The 19,899-nt window shown below is 43.2% G+C and overlaps 1 protein-coding gene across 1 annotated transcript; it reads left to right on the top strand.

The window, feature by feature from the left end:
- The first annotated feature begins 11,756 nt into the window (after positions 1-11,756).
- LOC127307389 (probable protein phosphatase 2C member 13, mitochondrial) lies at positions 11,757-14,934 on the top strand. The gene is made up of 8 exons (XM_051338117.2): positions 11,757-12,195; positions 12,307-12,434; positions 12,510-12,608; positions 12,713-12,871; positions 13,299-13,385; positions 13,911-14,002; positions 14,219-14,293; positions 14,566-14,934. Exons 1-8 carry the CDS (start codon positions 11,906-11,908, stop codon positions 14,701-14,703), a joined length of 1,068 nt encoding a protein of 355 aa, XP_051194077.1. The 5' UTR covers positions 11,757-11,905; the 3' UTR covers positions 14,704-14,934.
- Positions 14,935-19,899: the final 4,965 nt, after the last annotated feature.

Here is a 19,899-nt window from a genome sequence, read left to right as displayed (position 1 = left end):
TCGCCATGACCACCACCTCCGCGGCACCCTGGCCTCGCCTCGCCGCTATAAAAGGAGGGCCTCCCGCTCCAAATCAAGCACACCGCAAGCTTCCCCTCTCCTCTCTGACCCTCCTCATCCACTCGCTGCTCGACATTGCCCACCGTAGACCCCCAATCGCTTCATCACTGCCCGTGAGCCGCCGCCGAAGCTCGCCGCCGGAGATAGACGCCACCCCCGAAGACGCCACTGCTACCAGGAGGTTCGCCGTCTTCGACAACACCGCCGCAGCCCGTCCCTGACGACCGCCGCGCCGCTGGTGAGCCATCGACCCCCTCCCCTCGCCGCGCCACACCCTCTCTCTCGCCGTCGACGACGATGAACGTGATCCGTCGGATCATGTTCTAATCGTGCGGCGCAGATTAGAACATACCGTTTCGGTGAGTTACACTCGCTGACGGGTGGAGCCCACCCTGTCAGGCAGCCCACACGTGCTGGACGCGTGGTGGGCTGGCTTTTGCCTTTTCAAACCGTTTCGGCCCACTACGTTTTCCCGCCAGGCCCGTTTAGTTCAAATTCGAATTTTCAGTTTAAATCAATTTACTTGCAGATGCTATTTTCAAAATTGAATAGAATCAAATCTACCCAACCAAATTTGATGAGTTTGGTGTTGTTGGAAAGCTGGTGAAAAAATCTATCCAACCCCACTGGTCTCATCTCAATTTTCTTTGTAGAATTAATGTGACAAAAATAACAAGGCAGGGACTTTTCCAACTTCAAACAATTATTAAAAATCAACCCTAAATGATTTTGAGTTGATTCCAACTCTCATAAATCAAATTTCACATACTCTACATGTTTATGTAAAACCATCACATAGTTGTTTGTATGATCATGGACTAGAGCAAGAGAATGGATATGTAGCTATTTCTAGTTCATTTAAATTATCCAAAATTATTTCTTAATTAGTATGAGAGGTTTCCTATTATTTAAATCACGGTCCTAAGCAATTCAAAGTGATGTGTTGACTTAGTCTATATCATCTCATAATGGATTACTTAGAGAAATTAAATTGTTGTAAGAGTGAGGTTTGAATTGTATGAGGTTAGTACCTCATTTAAATCATTTTTCCCAAATAATAGATATGAAGTGTTGACCTTGATCAACATGAATTCATACCTTATTATTATTTGAGGAAATTAAGTTGTAAAAAGATTCAATGAGAGGAAATTATTTATCTCTTACAAGTTTTCTTAACACACAAGCCAACCCCTTTTGATTAGTGTTGTGATGAAGGAATAGCTTGTGTAAACCATGTGTGTGCTTAGTATAGCCTTAAGACTTGCTTGGTGATTGTATACTTCGTATTCGATTTTAGACGCTAGTACCGAGGAGTACCAGGAGGAGGAGGTCTACTTCCAGGAAGAAGAAGACCACTTTGATCAGTACACCAACCAAGGCAAGCTAATATTCTTGCAAGCTACCTTAGTGCAAAGCTCCCCTTGAGCAAGGCACCATTGTCCTATTATCTTGTGTTTCACTTTACAAATCCCAGTTTTTATCTCTCAAAGCTTTACTTTGCTTTACAAGATTACTTTTATAGTTAACTTGAATATATGGTGAAGTGGTACAAGAGTATCAAAGTTAGCCTAGAAAGCTACAAGCTAGTTAGCACCCCTCATGCCTAGTTGCTAGTGCTAAATTAAAAGTGACTACTCTAGATGGGAACTTGTGAACTTTTTTAATCTTGAAAACCTTGGAATATGAGTCATTCCATTGAAGGAGTTTAAAGGTGAATATGACTTGAATGATATGGTGTTTTTGATGAAAAATGATGATTGGGTTCGGATGCGATACCATTCCAATTCTTGAGTACCCCCACGATACCTGATTATGGGTAAGGCTTTAGCTGGAAATTTATGTGTCTTAGTATGGGTTCCCTCTAAACAAGCGTCATAGAGGTTATGCCGAGGCTGCCTCCGTTGAAAGTGAAATGACGTGAAATAAGTTGAATATACGACCCAAGCCCTGTGCAGTTCCCGGGATAACAGTTGGCTATCACCGGGATGCCAAACTCATGGGGACAGGTGCCTATACTAGGGTGTGTAAGTGAAAGGTTAATGGTTGATGATCCGCATACTGTGTTATGATTATTCAGGGTTATCCCTGACGGATGTAGTCAAATGTTATGGCACAAGTGTGCAACCTCTGCAGAGTGTAAACCTATTCGAATAGCCGCGTCCACGGTTATGGACAGTTGGAAAGGCCATACTGTTCCGTCATCAGAACTTTTACAAAAGGGTGACTTATGCTTTGAAATTGAAATGTGACTTTGATGTTGAATCACAACAGAGTTGTGGGAATGACACTAATGTTCCCACTTGATTTAGTTAGCATATGAGGAGTCTTTTACTAAATGTTTATGAACTAAAATTGGCTTTATGCAAATAACCTAGAGCTTAGCATATTTTCCATCAAACTGTTAGTGCTTACACTAGTATTAGTTTGCGAGTACTTGAAAGTACTCACGGCTGTGTCCCTGGCTATTCAAATGGCCAGACTATGAAGCTGAACAACAATATGAAGATGACGGCCAACATGACGTCTACGACAACTAGGAACCTCTTCTAACGTCAAGCATTGCATGTGGAATAGATAGTCCACTACTACTTCGCTTTCGCTACGTATTATGTAATGATCAATAGATCAAGTGTTGTAATGAGACTGGATCATGTGATCCTTTTTATTGTAAGACTATTATGGTGTTGTAATGAATGATGACTCTATGACATTCAACTGTTATGTCTCGCAAAAACAATCTTCATGGGATTGCGATGTATGGCATAATAGGCATTTGGACTTAAAAATCCGGGTGTTGACACGATTCCTCCAGGATATCACCCAAATCATCGGCTCCTCTATGACATCATCCAAATCGTCAAATCCTTTATCTATGACATCATCATAGTCATCGACATCATGTTCTCGGAACTCGAAGACATGTACGGTATTCGACTCAGCATTTTTACACTCTATACATAACTATTTCATATTCATTTACAGGCTCGGGGGCTACTCCCATCGGAAGCGCTGGTCGCGCACCCGAGAAAAAGATGGCAACCTCGTTAACGAAGAAGAATAAACTTGAAGACGTCGGCATCAACATCAAGGTCTTCGAGTAGTACAACTTGAGTCTATGTGCGGCTGCAAGCACCCGCCCACAGATTCGGGGGCTACTTCCATCGGGAGCGCTTCGCGCACCCGACAGGAAGCAACTTCGACTCTACATCAAGCACAAGATTCAACAGGTGATCAAGACATTCGGCGAAGACAACTTTAGTCCCTACCCGAAGCTTCACTTCGGCTAGACACTCGTGGGCTACTGACGTGGGCATAACCCTTCGGGTACTCGACATTGCCATACCCGGTGCAAACTATGAAGCTGGACCAGCACAAGGACTCGACGAGCTGGACCCGCAAGGAATATCAACTTGGACTACAAGGAAAGAAGACTCCAATACGAATCCTACTAGGACTCTTGTAAACCCTAGCTTGGCTGATATATAAAGCTAGGCAGGGGCACCCCTTAGGACACGTATAATCAGAAACATAATCATAGAGGCGACTCGCCTAGACACCGCAACCCGCGGATTAGAACTAGACTAGATCCAACAACTCCGCCTATGGCGGCCCCCTGTACACATATTTTCATATACTGGATTGCTAGCAGGACGTAGCGATCCTCCACCGCGGGAACGTGAACCAAGGTACGTCGTGTACCGCCTCGCTCCCAGAACTTCCGTTGTCGCCTTTCTCTAAAACCCAAGCCCTCATGGTGGGCATTGCCGAGGAACCGCCTCGTCACGCGGCCTAGGCCTGGCCCGCGCCTAGGGGTGGTGTGGCCACCCTGGCCTCCACCGACATCGCCCCTCCGCATATGTATTCACGATCTCGGGAAAACGCTAAATACCCGAGCCTCCATCAACGAAAACTTCCGTCGCGGTCACCATTGCAGAAGCCATCTTGGGAGGGTTCTGAAGCTCTTCCCGGCACCCTGCTGGAGGGGGAAATCATCGCCGGAGGCATCTACATCGCCATACCCGCGTTCGAAGTGATGCGTGAGTAGTTCATCCCTGGACTATGGGTCCATAACAGTAGCTAGATGGTTGTCTTCTCCAATTTGTGTCTCATGTATAGATCTTGTGAGCTGCCCTACATGATCAAGATCATCCTTATGTAATGCTACATGTTGTGTTTGCTGGGATCTGATGAATATTGAATACTATGTTGATGTCGATTATATATTCTTGTCCTATGTTATTTGTAATCTTGCATGCTCTCTGTTGCTAGTAGATACTCTGGCAAAGTAGACGCTTGTGACTCCAATAGGGGGTATTAATGCTCGATAGTAAGTTCATTCCTCTAGTTTTCTGGAAGAGTGACAATAACTTCTACGATTGTAGATGTGATGTTGGTACTAGGGAGAAAACAACAATGTTTTATCCGAGGGTAATTCTATTATTTACTTTACACATATTTGTTAATGCGATAATCTGTTGCTTGCAATTTAATATTGGAAGGGGTTCGGACGATAACCGAAAGGTGGATTATTAGTCATAGACGCAGTTGGATTACGGTCTATGTATTATGTTGTAATACCCAAACAAATCTCATACTCCCTCCGGTCCATGGCTTAAGGCGTATATATTATGGCGCGGTTATTAAGGAGTGACTAGCTGACCCCTACATGCATGCGCACAACCTCTCCTTAAATCTCTCATTACTTGTATAGACTCCTCGTTTCCCATCATGCATGCGGCCATACCAAGCGGCTTTTGAGGAACGGCAGCGCTAGAAATTTAATGCTCATCGACTTTTAAGGAACCGATTAAACAAGAGTAGGGGCAGTTACGGGACTTCATCGACTATTGCAGCACCTGATTCGTCCGCGCCTTGTTCTATGGTGAAAATTTGGATTTTTTTTACGCCCTAAGCATTGGGACGGAGGGAGTAGTAATCATCTTGTCATGTATGGTCGATATTCTTTCAATTGCCCAGCTGTAATTTATTCACCCAACATGTTATTTACCTTTATGGAGAGACACCTCTAGTGAACTGTGGACCCCGGTCCTTTGCTTTACACCGATAAATTCAGCCACTGCAATCCTGTTCTCTTTACTTACTGTAAGCTTTGTTCTCTTTTATTACTGCAAACATCACCTTTCACTCGATACATTTAATCCTTTGTGTTCAGCAAAATAGGTGAGATTGACAACCTCACTGAAAGTTGGGAAAAGTATTTTGGTTGTGTTGTGTGCAGGTTTCACGTTGTTACTGACACCGGTAGTGCGCCATGCCACTAGTCAGCTAGCAACACCTTCAGAAGTCACGTCTTTCTCCTACTGATCGATTAAACCTTGGTTTTTTACTGAGGGAAAACTTGCTGCTGTGCTTATCATACCTTCCTCTTGGGATTCCCCAACGGTGTGCAATCTACGCTCATCAATATCCAACAACAATGTCAATCTAAAATAGAGAAGGACCTAACTGGTGATGACCGGAGCACAACTTCAAAAGCAATGTCAATCTAAATTATCTAACGAACACCTAGTAAACACATTGGATATTCGAGGGGAACAAATTCATGCGACCAGCAAGACTAATAAGAAAATGAATATACATGTGCTCATCCAATGTAAAATTAAATTAAAAGTAAGCACTACGGGAAAAACAGGCGTTGTCGTGCAGCACATCATTGCCGTGAGGCGCTGCACGGCAAAGAAATCTTTGCCGTGCGCCGCGAGTTGTACGCACGGCAAAGAAGAAAAGCACGACAAAGTCTTAGAGTGGCGCACGGCAAAGAGTCGGTGCACGACAAAGTCAGCAGCGCCGCACAACAAAGTATCATCGCACGGCAAAGTCCCTCGAAAGCGCACGACAAAGAAGCAAGCAAGGCAAAGAGCATAAGAGCCACACGGCAAAGAAAACATGCTCGGCAAAGCGACTGGGACGTTGCCGTGGGTCTCCCTTTGCCGTGAGGCTAGGCAAAGTGCACGGCAAAGCCGCCTTTGCCGTGCGATTCCTTCTTTGCCGTGCGCCATCATTCATTTTATTTGTTTTTCTTTCTATTTTATTTCATCTAATACTTATATTTTTTTATTAGTTTTACTTTTTGATGACTATTTATTAGTGTTACTTAAGACAATGTGCAATACAAAATTACTCTCCATGTTCATCCCCCACATATATCAGGGTTTCGGAATTAATACGCGCTTCGGAAAATCTGCTAAGTGTTATCGCCTAAATATGAGGAAGGTCACACCGGGGAGCTACTGTTGCACCATTACACCTTGCACCACACTTTGACACATGTCATAGGTCCACATGCAAGATTTGGTGGGGTTCCGGTGCTCCGGCGGTCGTTCTCGCCCTCCTCCCCCCAAAACAGCGGTATGCGTTCCCCGACGGGTCTACCCCCGTAGATTTCTCCGCGCGAGGGTGCACAAATGTACCTTTTCATTCTTTTAAGTTTGTTTAGGACATATACACATGGAGAACCAAGATTGGGATCCTTTGGCACATATACCCCGCAGCTAGAGCCATTATCACACGATCGAGGGTGTGCATGATCTACTGGTTAGGGTTAGGTGTAGGGTTAGGGCTAGGGTTTAGGGGGTAGGGCTAGGGTTTAGGTTAAAGGTAAGTATTTATGGTTAGGTATAGGTATAGGGTTTAGGGTTAGGGTTAGGGTTGATGATGCATGGTTTTGCAGCTCCGGTGTCAGCACATGTAGTTAATGGTTTAGGCCAGGTCTAGGGGTTTAGGGCTCAAAGCCTCCCCAGTTTAGGGTTTACGGTGTAGGGGAGCTACTTTTGCACCATTACACCTTGCACCATTACACGGCAATGTTGCCACGCACGGCAAAGAAGGCGCCGCACGGCAATGTTACTGCGCACGGCAAAGGTGAGGACGCACGGCAAAGCTCCGCCGCACGGCAAAGAATCGCACGCACGACAGAGACTAGGACGCACGGCAATGGTCTTTGCCGTGCAGATCGGCGACACGTACGGCAACGTTGGCTTTGCCGGGCAGCCTTTGCCGTGCGTGCACGCACGGCAAAGCCTTTGCCGTGCAAAGTGCCGCACGACAACGTCTTGTTTTCCCGTAGTGAAGACATGGGAGGTTGTGTACTTAACTATAGATGCAAGCAGCTACTGCGTAGGCCTAATTGGTGATGACCGCCCTCCTAGAGTCCTATTCCTACTTTCACCGAGCAACACACATAATCCAAATGGCAACCTTTTCTTCCTAACTTCAGCTACCAGCAAACACAATCCAATCAAACCAGGGAGTCAAAAGGGCGAGTGCCTTTCAGCCGGAGCACAACATTGCAGATTTGACAAACATGCACGCGATAAAAAAAAAGGGAGAAGCAAAATTGGAAGCGGCCAACTACCAGTGTGTAGACTGGTGGAAGAGACATCGACGCGAGCAGCAAGAGCGCTGGATGTCCTTGGCACCACCGGTAGGTTTTTAAACATGGAGGCGGCAGCCGCTCAGTTCAACTAAGAAGTTTCTTGCAGATTTACAGGACAGTGATGGTTGATGCGTGCAGAGCATACCGTTGGAGAATCCAAGAGGAAGGTATGATGAGCTCAGTAGCAAATTTTTACTCAGTAAAAAACTAATGTTTAATCGACCATCTATCTATCTTCTATCTATTATATTATTAAAGCACAAGACAACTAATGGCTTAGATTAACCAGCTAAAATAGACGGTTCAGATTTTAAAAAAAACGCCCTGAGCAGTCACGCGACCCAATCTGCCAGAAACGGTTCAGATTTAAAAAAACGCCTTGAGCAGCCACGCGATCCAATCTGCCAGAAATACCGCGATGTGCCCAAGGAAACCAATTACGGAGTAATCGATCTGCCGCCGCCTCTCCCTGCCCTAGGTCCTCCCATTGCAATGTGGTCGCAGTCCCCCCAAAAAAAAAACGGTGCTCCACATGGCTCTGCCGCCGCATCTCCTTCTCCTCCTCCCCAAGTCCTCCCATTGCGACGGGAGCACTGTCCCAGAAAATTCCTGCATCGTCGCCGGTCTACTAGATTGGTATGCCTCCACTCCCGTGCAGAGTAAGTTGCTGCTTTATTGGTTACGAGGATTATGTACTAATACGCATGGGTCTTCCTACCAGCCATGGCGAGGTGCAGATCGATCCATGCGGTGGTCATGGCGGCGGCCAGTGTGATAATCATCACTCTTTCTAACTTATCCAGCTTTTTTAACCAGTGCGTATGAACCTGCTGCAAGGAACAAACTCCATTTTCTTTTGGGATAAAGGAGACTACAGCTAAAGGTTATTTCCCCGCAGTTTTAACTAATTCGTTCTATTTTCTCATGGTCCACAGATTGATGAAGCAGTTTGGAATTGTAGAATTACGGATCTAACGGATGTTTTATTCACCAACAGGTTAGCATGATCAATACATAAATCTATCTACTATACGGATGACTCCACAAATTGACCGGGCAGGATTCATAACGAGATTTCTATAGCAAATTAGTACTCTACTAGCATCCATATATACAATGCATATATTTTAGAAAGCACCAGATCTATAGGTTCTATTTTCTAAGTACCGTAATCCATAATATTTTATCATTTTACTCTTGATCAGATCATACGGAAGCACTTCAGTTGGCGCAACATACATATTCACCAAGGTCATGGATGAGATGTTGCTAGGCCAGCTCTGCAGTGCCATCATTGTCTCATCTTGCGCTCCCACATATTCAAGGAGCCCCCTCGCATAGATGCAACGAACGAGGTACCATCGATCTGCTCATCGGCAGGATATTCTCTGGATTGATCGATTACCGGCGGCAAGTAGCAGAATGGTACATCCATCTTTTTGGCATTCTTAGATTGATCGGTTGTCGTACACGCCGACGAGTGATGGCACGATTAATCAACGCCCGATACCTGCTTGGGTGTCGGACGATCGGCATGACCATCATCAAGGTGCGAAGCAGAGAACCCGCAGCTAGCTTAGCATAATGGATTGGGAGTCAGGTTAGTATTTTTTTGTATAAACGAATTATGTGAGTATATAAGATACAAATACTTTCACTAGGTTAAAAGTTCTCCATTGATGGAAGCAAGAAACCAGGTACATGCATCTACCGGACATTCTTATACTTGATCCTTTCCGGCCGGGGGCGAGCGGCAACACGATTAATCTATACGGGAGGCATACATGGGTCTAGGACAATGGTCATCATCGTCATCATCATGAAAGTATGAAAGAGAACCTGCAGCTTTGCTTAACGGATTAACTTTGATGGGCAAAAGTTTTTTTTTTGTATGTAAGATCCAAAAATAAATTAAGAATTATTTCTTTAAGTTCCTCACAAATTCCATGAACCTTCAGTAGATGTAAGGAATAAAAAAATATTTTCTGTCCATCAATCTAGCATGCCTAAGAATATTAACATGCTTGGATTGTTTAATTAGACTGTTGAACATAAGTAACTATAACTACATTTTTGAAAGAAAAATGTAGGAGCGGCTCCTATAGTAGAATAATGGTGATCTGGTATAAAAGATTAGTGATGAGGTTGTCCATGCCATAGAGGGTAATCAAAAATTGAAAAATAACATGAGCACGATAAAGAAAAAATAAGTTGTACAGATGGTTTTGCAAAAGAAATAGGTTGGCAGGAAATGTTACTAAGAGAGTGCTTTCACAAAATGTTGTGACAGAGAAATCGTGTCAAATATTTTACTATGCTATAACTTGAAATTACAAAGACGGCAGGGAGAGTATATTTTTGTAGCTTTAGCTGACACATAAAGGATAGTACATGTAATGGATTATATCGATGGTCAAGAGAAATATAACATGAAAATTATTCATTTGGAGACATTATGCAAAAGTGGAAGACGCATGAAATGCATGGCCCCAAACGAGAAGGTCCATAGAAAAGAAGTTCTCTAGCATCAAATATGGATACATGTATAAATGTTTAGATTTGAATCTTCATAAATATTTGTTTACTATTCAACAAGAAATTATAAGTAGGACAATAGACACTTGGAAAAGTATGGAAAATAAAAGCAAAAAAATTCGCAGGATCTATTTTATATGTTAGCCAACCAAAGCATAACTAAATCTAGACGCGCAAATGCTTCCGTAATCTTCTCTGGCATGCATCATTATTTGTAGTAACACAATCTTACTTGCGCAACATCGTGACCCTAAGTCCTTTGAAGAGTGTTTTACTATCATCCCAACAATAAATTTCCTATATAATCTTAACTTTACAAACAAAAAAATTCATTGAAGACTTACTTATGCAACCTCTGTGGCATGACTTCCCTGGCATGCATCATTATTTTTAGTAATACAATTTTACTTGCGCAACGACGTGACCCTAAGTCCTTTGAAGAGTGTTTTATTATCATCCCAACAATAAATTTCTTATATAATCTTAACTTTACAAAAAATAAAATAATTGAAGACTTACTTATGCAACCTATGTCGCATGACTTCGATCCGTTGTGCCTTGATTAATTGCATCTGTTCTACTATTTCATTGCATGCCTTGGATAGGCTGGTGTCCTGTCGTGTGGTCGATTTGCTGATGCAAGCGAGCTCGATCGACATTCCTTTGATCTATCGCACCTTTTTTACCAGATTGCTGTTATTTGATGAGGGGGAAATCTGAACATAGAAACATTACACTGTTACCCAAAGATTGCAGCTATTACCGAAATTTGATGGTGTGCCATCCGTATACAATACTTTTTAACGCTGGCTACTCTACCCTATATATGAAAGTCAAGCTCTTATATCTTGCTTCGTGTACTTTCTACCATCATAATAAATTCAGTTAGACGATTCCGTTATAAATATTATAATTAACATTTTCCATGAGAAAGGATCCTAATCAGTAGCGGGTGTAACTAATGAATTTTAGCTGGTACATCACCGATCTTTGGCTATGCTTCTAAAGATGGAAGAAATAATTTTATAACGATGATAACTTGCAAGAATGAAAAGTAAAGTTACCCAGGTATTGCATTAACACGATGTATTATCACCCACATTGAAAAGAGTGAATAGTTGGGAAGCTTTATATATTCAATTTTTTTATTTATTTTCACTTCATTTATCTTAATATTTTTTCAAAAAACGTATCAAGAAGAACATAAATATATCAGGCATGAAAATTTAAATCACCTCATTGCTAGCCGCGCAATTTGCGCGGGCCATCCAGCTAGTTAGGATAAAGAAATAACTTCTGAAGGTGTTGCTAGCTGACTTTTGGTAGGTCGCACTACCGTCATCAACAACAATGTAAAACATGCACACAACATAACCAACATACTTTGCCCCAACTTACAGTGAGGTTGTCAATCTCATCGATTTTGTTGAAAACAAAGGATAACCGTATAGTGTGGAAAGTAGTTTTTAATAATTGGGAAATATTATTGATCGCTTGATTTGTGTCCTATGGTTGTGCATGTGGAATGCAAATGACTCAAAAATGGGATAAACTTTTGGTTCCCTTTGATTAGCCACCTAGAAGCGTGTACCGCTAGTGCTTGGACATTTCGTAAAGTTTTATTTCTATTCTAAGCAGCAATAGGTGTAGGCACATTTTTAGGAGAGAAAGGAGGAGCATGGGAATTCCTAGAAACCGGGGCCATTTCCAGCGGGGAGGAGGCAAAAAAAAGAAGGGCCGCGGCCCAAAGTGCAGAGGAATCTGGCACCGTCCACCCCGTTCCCCGCCCCCGCCCCCGCCGCTTCCTCCTCCCCCTCCGCCCCAGATCCGAGGCCATTAAACCGAGGGCCGGTGGATCTCTCCTCGGGGATCGCCATCGGCATCGGGGCGGACACACAGCCAGCCAACCATGAGATGGTATGCATCGGTAGCCTGAGGGCTCTGGTGCTGCGTGCGGCTGCGGGCGCGGGCGCGGGAAGGCGCCGGGGGGCCAGGGTCCTGTGCGGCCGGGCGGTGGATGCGTGCGTGACGCCCCGCGCGCGCGGCTTCCGGGCTGTGGCTGGCGCCAGGGCCAACATGATGCTCGACCCATCCTCCGACGCGGACTCCGCCGCACCGGCGGGGCAGTTGCAGCTGCAGCGCCGCACGGCGGCTGCCGTCGCCCAACCACAGGACGGCGGCTACGCCAGTGGCGGCTGGCAGAGGTAATGCACGTCCCCTGCTCGTCTTATCGTGGTTGTATTCTAGTATTTGCTATGTTTGTACAGTAATCTCTCTGCTGCCTGAATTGACATTGTGTCCAAAAATTGTGACAGAGAAGATGGTAAACTGAAATGCGGGTATTCGAGTTTTAGAGGGAAACGATCCACAATGGAAGATTTCTACGATGTAAAGCTTACTGAAATCGACGGACAGGCTGTTAGCCTGTTTGGAGTATTCGATGGTATGGTTTCCAGTCTCGCCTTCTCTGCTTCATGAATACTTGCCTACCATGTTTTTTTACTTTGCAAATCTTCAGGTCACGGAGGGTCACGTGCTGCTGAGTATTTGAAGGAACACCTGTTCGAGAATCTTATGAAACACCCCAAGTTCTTGTCTGATACGAAGCTTGCTATAAGTAAGTTTTCTCTTGGGATTTACCTGCGTGTTTCTCTGTGCACATTCTTTCCAGTGCTTTGAATCATTGCTTTCTGAAACTTCAAAAACTTCTGGCATAAACAGGCGAAACATATCAGAAAACAGATGCTGATTTCTTAGAATCAGAATCCAATGCCTTCAGGGATGATGGTTCCACTGCTTCTACTGCGGTTTTAGTGGGTGGCCATCTGTATGTAGCAAATGTTGGTGATTCACGTGCTGTCGTTTCAAAAGCCGGCAAAGGTATATCCTGTTAGACCTCGTCGTAGTAACTTATATGATTCAATCACCAAAAGATGCTGTGGTCCTTGTGATCTCTTGTCGTATGCATCTGCCAAGTGTTTCTTAATTTGCCACTCCAATGATGATACATATGGTACACATGCTTGTTTTAATGCACCTTTACAAGTATTTTACCCCGATGCAGTTACATGATTATATGCCATAAACATCTGGCCATCTCCTTTATTTGATGAATATTGTTGTACCACCATTTAAACCAAATGGCAAGGCTAGCTCATTTCTAATTGCATTCTGGACCTGACATTGTGCTGGAATCTACGTAATGGCATGACATCACTTTAGTTTATTTGTGTGGTTCAGTTACTAGCTTAGCAGCTTGGTTTAACTACGTTGTAGCTCTACTGACCTCATATCTTTGTTTTTGTAGCTATGGCACTCTCAGTAGATCACAAACCTAACAGGTCAGATGAACGGAAGAGAATTGAAAATGCTGGAGGTGTTGTCATTTGGGCCGGTAAGTCTTTGCTCTTCGTTCTTCTATGCATTGGCATTGTCAGTCTGCGTAGGCACATTTTGTGGTTGCTAAACTGTGCTGCACTGAACTTATTTTGTAATCTGCTGTCGGAAAATAGCCATGAGAACAGAAAAAAGGTTGGTTAGGCAAACAAAAAATATGCAAAAGCTTGTTGGAAAAGCTGGATAATTATAATCTGCCTCAATGCTTGCCAAACACAGCCATAATCATAAGTAGATAAGGCAAGTTGCAAAAGACTTGCTTATTCATTTTGAGCCTTCTGATATCCTCCTTATGCTGTTTTGTGTTGGAGTGCGCAGCCTTAATTGCTTCAAGACTGCCATCGCTGTATAACTGATTCTCACTTGTCACTAATATGGATGTATCTAGAACTAAAATGTGTCTAGATACATCCATATGAGCGACAATTAATATGAATCGGAGGGAGTAGCTTATTTTCTTGATAGGCTGTAATTTGAGTTTGATTAATCGAAATTGTTCCATCTTAATGTGATATTTGACTAGGTACTTGGAGGGTAGGTGGTGTACTGGCAATGTCCCGTGCATTCGGTAATCGTCTACTGAAGCCATTTGTGGTGGCAGAACCTGAAATTCAGGTAGCATTTTGTAATTGAGTTATGCCAAGATTTCAGTTTTTTCTGTGTCTTATATCTGAAACCAATTTTCTTTACCTGTTTCAACTAGTGTAGATCAAAAATACAGTAAGAAGTTTCTGATAACTGCTATTCAATATGCTTCTTTAGATGAGTTGCTCTGTTGCATAGTTCTGATGACCTGTGAAGCTTGATGAAATCTTCTCTATCAAATCGCAGGAACAAGTGTTCGATGGAGAATTGGAAAGTCTAGTTCTTGCCAGTGATGGCCTTTGGGATGCTGTAGAAAATGAGGTAACTCACTATGGCACTAACGATGCTAAAAAAAAAACTAACGCACTAACTCAATTACCAAATGTAGTATTTCTCTGCCTGAAAGTAGAATATCTGTAGCAAACCACTGTTGCATATGACTTTGTACAAAGCATTTTTCATATCTGCTAGGTGCTCACATTCTTACTGACAGCGAAATGCTTGGATAAAAAAACGTGACAAGCGCAACAATGCACACAACTCGGTAGCTTTTGCACTGATATGTTGGCAATGGTTGTTCTTTTCTCAAACAGGAAGCCGTCTCCCTTGCTAAAACAGAAGACGTACCAGAGTCTGCGGCCAGGAAACTCACCGAGATTGCGTACTCTCGAGGCAGCGCCGACAATATAACATGCATCGTGGTGCAATTCCAGCATGACAAAACTGGATGAAACAGATGACAGCTGATTGAAGGATTCTCTGCTTCAGGCCTCTATTATTATCCTGCAAGCCGAGTGGGATTTCTCCCAGATTTATTGCTTCTGTAGCAACTGCTAAGGAAATTTTCTTTTGATTCTTTTCCTTGTGTGGGAGATCTCCCTTTCTTTTGTTTTTGAGTTATGTAACGAAATTTGAATTTGAATGCGTACTGATAATTTACACATCTGTCTACTTGTTTGGCACGTGCTTCCTTTGGAAAACCCGTCTTGTTTTCCATTAGGCCTCGTTTGGTGCAAGAGTATTTATGTGTGTTAGAGGGTGTTTTATGAAGAGTTTTTGGTGAAAATTCACCTTCATGAAACACTCTGAATTACTCTCCATCTTTTTAAGGGCATCTCCATGACATAGCGCGTGTGCAGCAGCTCATTGGAGGACGTTGTAAGGGCTGCCTGCAGTTTTTCCGTGTGAACACGGTTGTGTGAATGCACGTGCTGGCCCCGCGTGATTGTGCATGTTCCCGTGTGAACACTAGGCTGGCTGGCTGCGCTCAGCTCCGCTAGCATGCGCGTGACTTGTACTAGCATCGCCGAGTGAAAAAACGCAAAGGTACCTCGCGTTTCGATACTCTTTTGACCCAAGGAGTTTTAGGGCCAAAACTTAGAGCATCTCGAGTGCTCGCTTCGCTCCAAAGCTTTTTATAGCGCCCTGGCTATTTTTACCGCCCTCAGCTGCACGCTTCAGAGAACATTTTTGGCCGGCGTGGTCCAGTACGGCGTCCTGAGACCATTCTCGCTCTAAGGGGAGGCTGCGGGTGCGCCGGACAGAGTGAGAAGCGAGGTGGGTACCTACCTGGCGGCAACCACATTCAGGACGGTTGCTTCCTGCCTCCCCTCCCGTGCCTCCCATCCCTCCACCGACGCTCGATTTGCCGGTCGTGACTACTGACTTCCTCGCTGTCCTCTTCCGCTTCGCCGCGCCGTCAAATCCGCCCCTCCTCCGAGCATTATTTGGTAGGTGCGACATGTTCGTGTTCATTGCCTCCTCTACCGCATATGAATTTTAACGATTTGTTTTGCTTCGGACATGGATATATATGATCGTGGAAATGATGGAGGAAGAGGAAGCCTTCGACGACGAACTTAAGGAGCATTTGTCGATCACCGTGTCCCTCGAAAACAAGTTTGACGCCGACTCGGAGAGGAAGAAGAGGCCGCGCCGCAGAGGTTCAAAGCAGGGAAGAAAGAAGTCGAAGCCCCGACAGAGGTTGGAGGGGCATATCATGCTACACAACAACTACTTCGCAGAAGAGGCAACACATGCCGATAATTTTCGGCGCCGGTATAGGATGAGCAAGAGTTCGTTCATGAATATCGGCCACGACATTCGAGAGTTCGACCCCTACTTCAAGCTAAAGCACGACGCTGTTGGCACGGCCGGGTTCTCGTCGATTCGGAAGTGCACCACCACCATGATGATGTTTGCATACGGAGCACCTGCCCATACACATGACGACTACCTTCGCATGAGTGAGTCTACTGCCATTGAGTGCATGTGTTGTCGAGGGAAAGTTTGGCAAATACTATTTGAGAGGGCCAACTGAAGAAGAGACTACATGGATCGTGGTCCAAAATTCAGCGAGAGGATTCCCTGGGATGGTTGGAAGCATCGATTGTATATCGATTGTATGCATTGGTCATGAAAGAACTGCCTGTTTGCTTGGCAGGTATATACAAAGGGCGTCATGGATATTGCGGTGTGGTGCTTAAAGCTGTGGCAAATTATGATATGTGGATTTGGCATTCTTTCTTTGGCATGGCAGCATCACACAATGACATCAATGTGTTGCAGCGTTCTTCGGTGTTTAGGAAACTAGTGAAAGGTCATGATCCACCATGGAACTATGAGATCAATGGACACCAATATACCAAAAGCTACTATCTATACGATGGTATATATGTCCAAAATGAGCGGCATTTGTCAAAACAATCCCGGCGCCATCAGGTCAGAAGAATTGACACTTTGCTTCGCGACAGGAGGCTTGCCAGAAGGATGTCGATCGGGCATTTGGTGTGCTCCAAGCTCAAATTGCTATTGTTCGGTACCCTGCTCTAAGCTGGTCTCACGACCAAATGTGGGAGGTGATGCAGGCTTGTGTGATCATGCACAACATGATCATCGAGGATGACCGCAAGAATCGGGACATGGCACATATTGGTCCATATGAGTGTCAGGGCCCTCTTGCGGAGGTTGATCACGAGGTGCCTGCAGATTTTGCATATATCCTCGCCATGCGTGAGAGATCCGTGAAACCCATGTTCACGATCAACTGCAACATAATCTCGTTGAGCATCTGTGGAGGATCAAAGAATTATCAGCAAATGCGTGGCGCCTTGGTCTAGCCCGAAGGATTATATTTCTTTGGTTTGGAGTTGTTTGTTGTATTTTAATTTGGAAAAACTTTTAGGGCCTCGTTTGGGTGGGTGTAGGGGGGGTGGGCGACTAGGGAGAGACGCGCCTCAAACGCGGCACCAAGCAACAACATCCTCCAAACGCTCAATTCGGCACGATTTAAGGGCACATGCGCCTCAAACGCGGCACCAAGCAACAACGTCTCCCAAACGCTCGATTTGGCACGATTTAAGAGCGCTTTCAGAGACGGCACTAGCGATGTTTTTACTCAATCCAATACTCTTCAGCCAAACAGCTAGTTTAGTGAATTTGAGAGCACTTATTTAGTTACGCTGGGAATATACACCGAAAAGACAATCAAAACTACCACATCCAACGATACAGCTTCGTGGCCGCGCGGGAGTGGTGTGCAGGCAGCTTTGAACAAAAATTTCCGCTCTTACGTTTCAACATTCTACGTACGTACATCAAGTTTTGCAAAAAACCAACATTGTTGATGACTTGTGTGAAAAAGACAAAAAAACATCACGTACACTTCCATTTTTTTGCACCAAAATTTGTCTTTTTTACATGTGACAGTAAAAATGTTAGTTTTCCGTGAGACCAATTTGTAAACGTGTAGAACTTCGAGATGTACCTATTAAATTTTATGTCCAAACTTTTTAATATTTTGAAAATGTATTTAAAATAAAATTTAAAAAACGTGAGTATATGCTCCCGGGTGCCAAAACACCACTCCCACATCAGGTTCAGTGCACTTCTGTTCCTTGCATCAACACAAGAACAATTGAAGTGTCTGAAAAATTGACGCCTAGACTTTAGTATTGTGCATCAAGCAAACTTTTTCATGCAACAACATAACAACATACGTGATTGTATGACAATACAACATCGAACGGAGCGGCCAAGTAGAAGCTTCATTATAGTTGTGCATACTACATATATACTATATATAAAAGCTAACCTTGTTTGCTCTCACCACAGCGTTTTGAGGACTGTAACAGGTTTTCCTCCATTCAAATGGTGCCACGTATGCTGATTTTACTATAGTTGGTTGCTACTTTTTTTTTTGCTTTCCCTTTTGTCCTTGATGATATTCCTCTAATTAACCGGTTTCGTTGGTTATTTTTCTTTTATCACATCGCATGTGGCCTTAATTGTTTGTGCCATGAACAACTCTCCGATCAACTATCTTTTATGTTTTCTTTCCAATTATTTTAGAAAAACAATAGTTATTTTCTACAGATTTTGACTGATTTTTTGCAAAAATTTATCGCCAGAAATATTCAATTTCCGAAGTGATTTGTTCATGGTAACCATTTAATGAGGCGATAAGTACTTATATTTTCTTCCATACAACGCCTCTTTTAGTCGATGAAAAATTAATATATTTTTCTTCCGGTATCTCTGAAAAAATGCTTCAGTCGTACGTTACATCTTTTAGCTGGTGTGTTGTGTCCTGACTCCGGGCACTACAACTACTGTGCAATGCTACTGCCGTACCACCTTCTTCTTTCCATCCTCCTACAATCATCCGGTGTTTTCTGTCCATACTATCCACGATGAAGCGTGTCAGTGAAGTGTGTTTTTAGTCGTTCCATTATTTTCAATACAAATATCGTTGGTCAACCTTACCAATTTGCGGAAGACATGCTACATCGTATGTTGTATTTTTTATCCGGCCCGGTTGCTGCAACAAAAATGATGTTGCCTACTTTTGCAAATTGCTCAACAATTTGTCGATTCTTTTAATCGGGAACCATATTAAAGTGTTGGATCGTTCGTCGTTTCTTTTATCTGATAAAGGTACTATTTCATATTTTTAAAGTTTCCAGCGGTTTTTTTTTAGTAGAAAGCGATGTTGACCTACCTAACTTTTAGTCATAATTTGAAAAAAAGCTAGATTGTATGTCACATCTTTATTTAAAAACATACTATTGTCTTATTCTGGAAACAAATAGCTGGATCGTTCATCATCTGTACTTAAAATAACCATTTACCATGCAAAAAATACTTTCTACAGATAAATTACCGTGCCATATGTCGCCTCTTTTATGCGAGAAACATTTTTAAATGCGTCAGATGTAAACACTCCATATTTTGTTTATGAAAAATATTACTATCTTTTTTCATTAGTTGCCCCAAATTTACCTCACGGGCGCGGCGTGACGCCACGCTGCAATTTCCTAGTTATTAGTTATGTACAGATGTACTTCCTCTGCTCACAAATATAAGACGTTTTAGACATTGGCAAAACACTTGCCTCTTTTTATAGAAGAATTTGCCTCTGGTGATTGGATTTGAATGTTATTTATAGAAGCTTCACTATAGTTGTGCATATCTACATTATTACTAAGAGTATGATATTCAGGAGTTCTGCAGATTTTTATCTTAATTGCTTCCAATAAAAATAAAAAACATATTATCATATTGAAAACTATTTTTATCATCATTATACGAAATGAACGTTGGCATGAGCTCTACAGAATCGTGCGCCAAGGTGCACATCAAAATCTAGTTTTACGTAATCGTGTAAGCCACGATTCCCTTTCTATGCCTATAAGACTGTTCTGTGTATATTATGTAGGTTGTGAAGATGGTGGCTTGTGGCGATGGGTACCGTAACGGTCGGTAGTGGTGCGCCTCCCTGCATCCATACCAATGGTCTCCCACCTCAGATAGTCCGATAGCTCAGGATAGAGATTTGGTGTATATATATGAGCACCAATGATCTATTTATTTAAAAATTGTAAATTATATTTCTAAGTTTTAATAAATAGGAAAAAATCATGATGTAG

This window comes from Lolium perenne, chromosome 6, assembly GCF_019359855.2.
Source record: "Lolium perenne isolate Kyuss_39 chromosome 6, Kyuss_2.0, whole genome shotgun sequence".
Classification (NCBI taxonomy): Eukaryota; Viridiplantae; Streptophyta; class Magnoliopsida; order Poales; family Poaceae; genus Lolium; species Lolium perenne.
Note: the sequence above shows the minus strand (reverse complement) of the source record. Positions and strands in the feature narration are given on the sequence as shown.